Source organism: Pan troglodytes, chromosome 2, assembly GCF_028858775.2.
Source record: "Pan troglodytes isolate AG18354 chromosome 2, NHGRI_mPanTro3-v2.0_pri, whole genome shotgun sequence".
NCBI classification, from domain to species: Eukaryota; Metazoa; Chordata; class Mammalia; order Primates; family Hominidae; genus Pan; species Pan troglodytes.
The window spans coordinates 4,456,880-4,466,084 of record NC_086015.1 but is presented as its reverse complement, the minus strand read 5'-3'; the positions used below and the strand labels follow the sequence as shown (position 1 = coordinate 4,466,084).

The 9,205-nt window shown below is 38.2% G+C and overlaps 1 protein-coding gene across 1 annotated transcript; it reads left to right on the top strand.

The window, feature by feature from the left end:
* The first annotated feature begins 1,037 nt into the window (after positions 1-1,037).
* On the top strand, positions 1,038-2,243 carry LOC749565 (prothymosin alpha-like). The gene is made up of 2 exons (XM_063807474.1): positions 1,038-1,041; positions 1,720-2,243. The coding sequence occupies exons 1-2, from the start codon at positions 1,038-1,040 to the stop codon at positions 2,241-2,243; spliced, it is 528 nt and encodes a 175-aa protein (XP_063663544.1).
* Positions 2,244-9,205: the final 6,962 nt, after the last annotated feature.

Below are 9,205 nucleotides of genomic sequence, written 5' to 3'. Positions count from 1 at the left end.
ACAGAGGTTCTTTTATTCTGAACAAGAAAAGTCAAAAAAGTTTTCTGGCGAGAGGGAAAGCATCCAAGTCAGATGTTTCATCAGAAGGAACACTGCATAATGAGGTTGCACATTCAACCTAGAAATCTGATGTGCTTACCCCAAGTCTTGTGGCACGACTTTGGCTTCTCTTTGAAAATTTTAAGCGATAAGTGCTTATTTTTGGCACCAAAAGTCACAGTCTCTTTTTTTCCAATAGTGATTTCCTAGCTGAAATAACTCATCATAATGATATGCATAGACTTAAACTTCTTTCTGCTATCTGCAAGTGGAGAAAAAAACAGGTAGAAGAACAGGGTGGCTGCAATATGCGGCTTTGTTTAGTAAAAATCAGAGAAAAGCAGCTGTGAGCAAGAGGAATGTTCCAGTCCATTCTACTTGATTTATATCCCAAAGTGTTAAAGGAGTCATACAAATTTTATTTTGCATTAGAGGAACTGGAGACAAGCTGCCCTGGTAAAAGAAAGCTAGTCATACTACTGTGGAAAATACTATAATGAAGATCTCTCTCTCTCCCTCCTCTCTCTGTCTCGGTCTCTCTCTGTCTCTCTCTGTCTCTCTTTCTGTCTCTCAGAAGCTGACTTTATTAGATTCCAAGACTGACTTTGCTCTTAGACTCCTCCTTCCACATAGCTGACCCCAACAAAATTGTTACCCATGTAGGGTTTAAGATCGACAGCTCAGAGACTGAATGACTTTTTTTGCCATGAGACTTACAAGCTAGTTCTGAAGTCGTTTGGCTGTTCCCAATCTTCTTGAATGACCCCACAATTTCAGCAAACACTACAATCATCAACTTTCAAATCTGTTCTTAATTGTAGATTAAAAAAATAGCTCCTGGAACTTCTTAAAAGCATAACTTATTCACCTTTGAAGCTAAGAGATTCCAACATAAGGCATTACTTATTTAAGAACGCACATCCATCCTCTGCTTTAAATAAGTGATAATATCATGTGAAACAAATCTGACAAGTTATTGACATTGATAGTCTCAGGTAATGGGTAAATAGTGTGTGTTATTTTCTGAGTTTTCTGAATTTTTAATGGCATTGAAACGTCTATATTTCTTCATATGTGCTGTACTTTGGAATGTATAAAAGGCTTTTGTTTGCATAAATGTTACGACACACTAGTGAGAAATGGGAAAGTATTAGGTTGGTGCAAAAGTAATTGCGGTTTTTGTCATTAGAAGTAATGGCAAAAACCACAATTACTTTTGCACTGACTGAATATTTGCAGTCCAGCTGTGTGCCACTGAGTTAAATAGCAGAGCCTAGGTTCCCCCAACCTATAACGTTCCAAAGGCTGTCATACTGTTCACTGTGCCGCAGCTGCCTCCCACAAAGCTATTGTTTTAGGCATTTTGTTTTGGACTTGTTTGAAAGGAATGACTTTTGCAAGATTAGGAGAAAGGATAAGGGATTGCTATGTGTTCTTAATGTCTCTGCTGACCAGTTACTTCTTCAGCGCATGATGAACCTGAAGAAATACTATTTGTTAATATAATTAGTGGCAGTAGCAATAGCATCATCTAACATTTTTAGATACTAAGCTTTATGCAGGTACCACTTTACATACGTTTCAAGTCATGACCATTGAGAGAGAGGGAGAGAGAAAGAGAGAGAGAGAGAGAGAGAGAGAGAGAGAGAGAGAATATCCCCCACCGGCTGCTCTGAAAAGCCATCCTTGCATTGTGCCTCGTCCGCCTCCGCCACGCGCCTCCTCTGCCGCGGACTCCAGCAGCTTCATCGCCAGAGTCCCTGAACTCTCGCTTTCTTTTTAATCCCCTGCATCGCATCACCGCCTCCGAAACCACCACCAAGGACGTAAAGGAGAAGAAGAAAGTTGTGGAAGAGGCCGAAAATGGAAGGGACGCCCCTGCTAACGGGAATGCTAATCAGGAAAATGGGGAGCAGGAGGCTGGCAATGAGGTGGATGAAGAAGGTGGGGAGGAAGAGGAGGAGGAGGAGGAAGAAGGTGACGCTGAGGAAGAGGATGGAGATGAAGATGAGGAAGCTGAGTCAGCTCCGGGCAAGCGGGCAGCTGAAGGCGATGAGGATGACGATGTCGATGCCAAGAAGCAGAAGACCGACGAGGATCACCAGACAGCAAAAAAGGAAAAGTTAAACTCAAAGAAAGGCCGCCGTGACCTGTTGACCCTCCACTTCCGGTCTCAGAATCTAAACGTGGTCGCCTTCGGGTAGAGAGGCCCGCGCGCCCGCCGTGAGCAGCGCCCCCCGCAGGCGACACGCGTCTCCACCGCCCGATCCAAACCGTGAGGGTCCGCAGCAGGGGAGGAAAAAAGCACCAAAACTTCCACGGCACTGCTTTTTTTCTTAAAAGTACTTTAAAAAGGAAATGTGTTTGTATTTTTTATTTACATTTTATATTTGTGTATATGTTGTTAGGGTCAGCCATTTTTAATGATCTCGGATGACCAAACCAGCCTTCGGAGCGTTCTCTGCCCTGCTTCTGACTTGACTTCTCTGTCCTGCTTCTGACTTTTTACTTCTCTGTCCTGCTTCTGACTTGACTTCTCTGTCCTGCTTCTGACTTGACTTCTCTGTCTTGCTTCTGACTTGACTTCTCTGTCCTGCTTCTGACTTTTTACTTCTCTGTCCTGCTTCTGACTTGACTTCTCCGTCCTGCTTCTGACTTGACTTCTCTGTCCTGCTTCTGACTTGACTTCTCTGTCCTGCTTCTGACTTGACTTCTGACTTGACTTCTCTGTCCTGCTTCTGACTTTTTACTTCTCTGTCCTGCTTCTGATTTGACTTCTCTGTCCTGCTTCTGACTTGACTTCTGACTTGACTTCTCTGTCCTGCTTCTGACTTGACTTCTCTGTCCTGCTTCTGACTTGACTTCTCTGTCCTGCTTCTGACTTGACTTCTCTGTCCTGCTTCTGACTTGACTTCTCTGTCCTGCTTCTCACTTGACTTCTCTGTCCTGCTTCTCACTTGACTTCTCTGTCCTGCTTCTGACTTTTTACTTCTCTGTCCTGCTTCTCACTTGACTTCTCTGTCCTGCTTCTGACTTGACTTCTCTGTCCTGCTTCTCACTTGACTTCTCTGTCCTGCTTCTGACTTGACTTCTCTGTCCTGCTTCTGACTTGACTTCTCTGTCCTGCTTCTGACTTGACTTCTCTGTCCTGCTTCTCACTTGACTTCTCTGTCCTGCTTCTGACTTGACTTCTCTGTCCTGCTTCTCACTTGACTTCTCTGTCCTGCTTCTCACTTGACTTCTCTGTCCTGCTTCTCACTTGACTTCTCTGTCCTGCTTCTCACTTGACTTCTCTGTCCTGCTTCTCACTTGACTTCCCTGTCCTGCTTCTGACTTTACTTGTGGTGTGACCATGTTCATTATAATCTCAAAGGAGAAAAAAAACCTTGTAAAAAAAAGCAAAAACGACAACAGAAAAACAATCTTATTCCGAGCATTCCAGTAACTGTTTTGTGTATGTACTTAGCTGTACTGTAAGTAGCTGGTTTGTATGAGATGGTTAAAAAGGCCAAAGATAAAAGGTTTCTTTTTTTTTCCTTTTTTGTCTACGAAGTTGCTGTTTTTTTTTTTTTTCCGGCCTATTTGATGTATGTGTGAAACAATGTTGTCCAACAATAAACAGGAATTTTATTTTGCTGAGTTGTTCTAAAAAAAAAAAGGGAGAGATAATATTAGTTTCCCCGATTTGCAGTTGTTGGAACTGGAACTGAGTGCAGCTGAGACTCTGAGAGATTAAACAACTTACTCAAGGTCACTTAGCTGTTTAGCTAATAAGTAATGTTGCCAGAAATCTATGACTCTTGAAACCTGAATCTCATAACTACAAACCCAGGAAATGCAAATACACTGTGCGTGTGCTATAACTCCCTATCCCTATGTCCAGGGCAAACATCACTAATCCACTGTGGCACTCTCTGTTGTCCTACCTGGATGTGCCTTTCTTCTCAAGACAACACTGCAGACGGCCATTACCAACTGATCAGAGTTGGTGTGTAAAATGAGTTGCCATTTTTTCATCAGCTTTACTGACTTTAAAATTCATCTTCTAAAGTTTAGAATTTAGAAGTGGTTTAGAATCTAAACCACTAAGATACAGTTTGAGGGAAAAAAATGTTGATTCATTTTATCATTGATTATTATCACCCTGTCACTGTTAATCTCACACAGTGATGTTTATATATATATATATATATATATATATATATATATATATATATGTTGTTGACAAGAAGGAAATGAAGTGATTGTTAATTTCTTACTGCAATGCATGCAGTGTGAGAATGATGATCATGGACTTCGATACAGAATACACATTTTTAATTATTAAGGCAAGGGCGATCTTGTAGTCACAGTGACTAGTTACAAAGTATAAGTAACATTTTAGATACCGTGTGTCCAACCATCTGCAGGATGCCAGTATAATGTGTTTTCCAATGAACTTAACTATACAATGGGGAGTTGTGCAAACAATTAGTTGCTTTGTATGTGTCCTCTGATTTCACCAAGGCTAGCAGAGAAAGTAAGAATTTCATAAGGAGAAAGAATAATGACACATATATACTTTTAATGGGTAGGATCATGAATGCTATGGCCATCTGCCCAGGGTCCTGAAGAAAATATAAGAGACCTGCAATGAATTCTTAAAGGAGGTTAAGATTTCTTGTATTAAAGATAGAGAATTACTAATCCAAGGGAAGCCCAACATTACATTACAATTAGAAGTCAATCCACAGGATTCTTTGCCACTTGTTCAAATTATGACTCCCAGACATTTTTTTTTTCTGGAAAGCCTGCAGACAGTTATCATTTATGACATGATCATTTCAGTGAGTATTTAGGAAATGGCAGTGGCTATTAGAGAAGCTTTACTTATAGTAGCAAAGTATTAGAAAGATGTGAGACCTCTGGTGGAGATAAAACCCAACAGCTCCTACTCAAAAACTGTTTCCCTGGCTGAGCACAGTGCTCATGTCTGTAATCACAGCACTTTGGGAGACCGAGGTGGGAGGAGCACTTGAGCTCAAGAGTTTGAGGCCAGCCTGGGCAACATGATGAAAACTCCATCTTTACAAAAAACACAAAAATTAGCCGTGTAGCCCCAGCCTGTATTCCCAGCTATTTGGTAGGCTGAGGCAGGAGCATTGCTTGAGCCCTGGAGGTGGAGTTTGCAGTGAGACAAGAAGGTGTCACTGCACTCCAGCCTGGGTGACCAAAAAATGAAGAAGAAAAGGAAAACCTGTTTTCCTTTATGTTTTTATTTTGATAGTCATATAACTATCTTGCTTGTTTTCACACATAATGATTGTCATGATTAACTTTATATGTCAACTTGACTGGGCCAGAGGATACCCAAATGTTTGGTTAAACAATATTTCTGAGTGTGTCTGTGAGGTGTTTCTGAATGAGATTAGCATTTGAATCCATAGATTGGGTAGAGCAGATTCCCTCTCTTGTGTGGATGGGCCTCATCCAATCCATTAAAGACCTGAATGGAATAAAAGGCTGAGTAACAAAGAATTCCCTTTCTCTGACTGCTTGTCTTCCAGCTAAGACATTGGTCTTTTCCAGCTTTCAGACTCACACACAGACTGGAACTTAGACCATTGGCTCTCCTGATTCTCAGGGCTTTGGACTCAAAGTTGAACTATACCATTGGGTTTCCAGGGCCTCCAGCTTGCCGTCTGCAGATCTTGGACTCCTCTGCCTCCATAATTGTGGCAGCCAATCCTTTGTAGTAAATCTATACATAGATAGATAGATAGATCGCTAGATAGAATGTATGCATATGTAAGTGTATGCTATTGTCTCTGTTTCTCTGTAGAACCCAAATTAATACAATAATAATTATATACTACGTGTGTTTATATTTGTTCTACAGTGTCCAACAACCTTTTGGTCAGAGTATATTTCTGTTCTTGTTATTTTAGTTATGATTTTCTCATTTATTCCTTTCCACAAACCTAAAAGTTAGATATTATTATACAGATAATAAAATGGAATTTTAGGGGGTATACCAGTTCATTTAGCCAGACTTTGATATCTGAAATACCAACAGAAAATCATCTATCTGAAACATTAGAGGCTACCTTTTGGCTTTCATCGATGTAGATAAGCAATATGGCCTTGGGCAAGTCCCTTTCTCTGGATTCATTTGATAAAATAACGGTACCAAACTTGATATCTCTTATTCTACCAAGGAATTCTAATCCTTAATGACAAATGTAAGAGTGGAAACATCAAAACACATTATAGGGGTTTTATATTTTAAAAAACATATGGATATATAGAAGTAGAGATCAATATAGATAGGAAACTGGATTTGAAGTTAGAATGTATGGAACTAGGACTAGTTTATGTGGTATATGCCATAACTAGCACAGTAAATTCGGGAAACTTACTTGTTTTAGATCTCAGTTTCCTCTTGCATTAAATGTGGAATTGAGTAGACCATTCATTTCTGAGGGTGATGAATAAACTGGGCTTCATAGAATTCCTAAAATCCCTGTGTTAATTGCCAAATTGTGCATGTAGGCACCTTCAAGTATGATGGAGGGTACTATGGATTTTTCACAGAAAATATACACTTGCACATAAATACAAGGTTTATACATCAGGGTATTGACTCCTGGACTAGGTGAACTCCATGGGTCTTTTTGTTCTGATATTCTATTATTATAAAATGCTATCTTCATAAGAGGCTTTATTTGAAAATAGTCATGTAAAACACTTGAACAATATGGATTATTTTCCCTACAATTTAATTAAATTATAGGAAAATAGAGTATTCTTAATTATTTTCCTAGAGTATATTTTGGAACTTCTTATACATTTTAATACACATGGTCAAATTGCTCTCCTTACTTATTTTACCAATTTGTATTACCAGCAGGAGTTATAAACAAACAGGTTAATATCTCCCATGCCAACCTTAGACATTGGCATCATTTTTCATTTTTGCCAATTCTGTTGAGACTTACAGTGTTAGAGTTCTCTTTAGATTTTAACTTTACTGTTAACCGACAGCTACAGTCTAGGTTGTGAATTTTTCTTACATCGTGACAAAACCTGAGAATGAAGAATATCACCCTTAGATGAGTTATATTTTCAGAAAGATGCACTAACTTTAGTAATTTGTGTCCATTAAACTGCCTTCTCATGTAACTCTGACATAGTTCTGTATTGATACATCCTGTGCGGTAATTTAGGTGTCCATTTTAAACATGTACACCGGGTGTCCTCATTAACTCAAACATTTCCCAAAGATTTGTAAAACAGAAAAGTGTGCAGGATCCTGGGAAGTAAGATCATTTAGAAAGGGTTTATAGTCATCTGCTCTAGGTAAGCACTTCAAAGCTGCTGTGGAGATAAAGAAATAGCAGATAGAAGTAGGGTGGGAACTGAGTCATTTAAGGATTTTAGAAAGTCCTGTGTTGCTTATCCCATTCCGAAGGGACTGCCTGCCCAGACTTGGAAAGAATCATGAGCAAATGTGAGATTGCTCTGCCACGGAGACAAAATAGATGCCAAAGGAGTTTTCCAACCATCTGACGGCTTCTTAGAGTCTTTCAAAATTAGTTGTTTTGTTGGCTCAATTTATTAAAAAATTGAATACAGTAGAATGTTGAGCAAATCTTCCTAGAGCAGTGTTACTTGGGATAAAAAATAAAATTGATCTGCCAGATATTAAAATCCATGGGATGTTACAAACTCAGGAAATGCAAATACACCGTGCATGTGCTGTAACTCCCTATCCCAATGTCCAGGGCAAACGTGACTGTGCTGTGAATTTTAGTTCACAAAGCTTGAAGGAAGTATGTCATAACTTTTTCATTCTGAAAGTTAATTTGCTACTTCTTTAAAAAGAGTATTCAAATAATTAATGGAACATTCTTATATTTTGGACTTATTTTCATTCTTTCTGAATTTTCCTTAGTTTAACTGATTATGTTCAAATCCATGCACTGTAGTAGGCCAGTGTTTCTCAAGGTGTGAGTCCTAGATCGACAGCAATTTTTTTTAACACGCAAAGTGTTGGGCTCCACCTCAGATCTACAAAACTAACAGTTCTGGGGCTGGGGCCCACCATTCTGTCTTAACAAGCCGTTCAGGTGATGTGGGTGCCCACTGGGCTTTGAGGGTATTAATATGGGTGGTAGCCAATTACATAGAGGTATTTAATTTTTATGTGCTAAAGTTAAAGTTCAACTCAATTTTGAAATTAAGGCTTTATTTACAATACACGTCAACTCAGATGTCATCTGGTGCCCTTTCTTGGGAAGATAAAGAGCTTATTTCAGATAGAGCCTTATCCTTTACTGCAGGATTATCAACACGACCATAACTATACTTTCTCAGTTGACAGCTTTATAAAAATGTTTAATTAACATGTCATAATGTGTGATTAGCATTTTGCATATGACAGGTACTGTTCTAAAGTATTTACATATTTGAACTCATTTTTATCTTCATGACTTCACAGGTATTAGTACTCTATTGTATTTATGTATCTATATCAGACAATATTTTATCACAGTAAATGAGGTATTCCTATACATTAAAGAAAAAGGTAAGAAATATCGATTTGTTTAGAAATAGGTAATATAAATAATTCAGACATTATTTCCCTCTCTTTCTACCGGTATTTAAAATGTTAAACTAGAAAACTGTTAGTTAAGTCCTAAGTATTATAACAAGATTATTTTATCATACTTTGTTAACATTTGAAAAACACTGACCCCTTCTAAATTAGGAAAAAAAAAACTATATAATTTACAAAAACTTACATCAAAGAAAGTCAGTAATTATTATAATAAGGCCACAATTTAGAAGTGAAAGAAGGAGTGTAAACTAAGTAATACATACATAATACATGCTAAAGCTTGAAAACTGCCTTTGAGGAAAAAATATCTTGACTGTAGGATGCTTTCTGTAAGGCACAGTTTATATTACTTTGAAACACTTCCATCTAGTGGTTGAGATTTTAACTACATCTTTTATTAAAACAGTATGCTTTTTAATATTACTATTATTATTATCCACTGTTTAATCAAAAAATGTGTTGGAAATTTAAAATTTTATTTTAAAGCATAGTTTATTCTCATACTCTATGCAAGAATTTAAATTTTTTATAATACGAACATTTTTCCTATGAAATTATAGTCATATA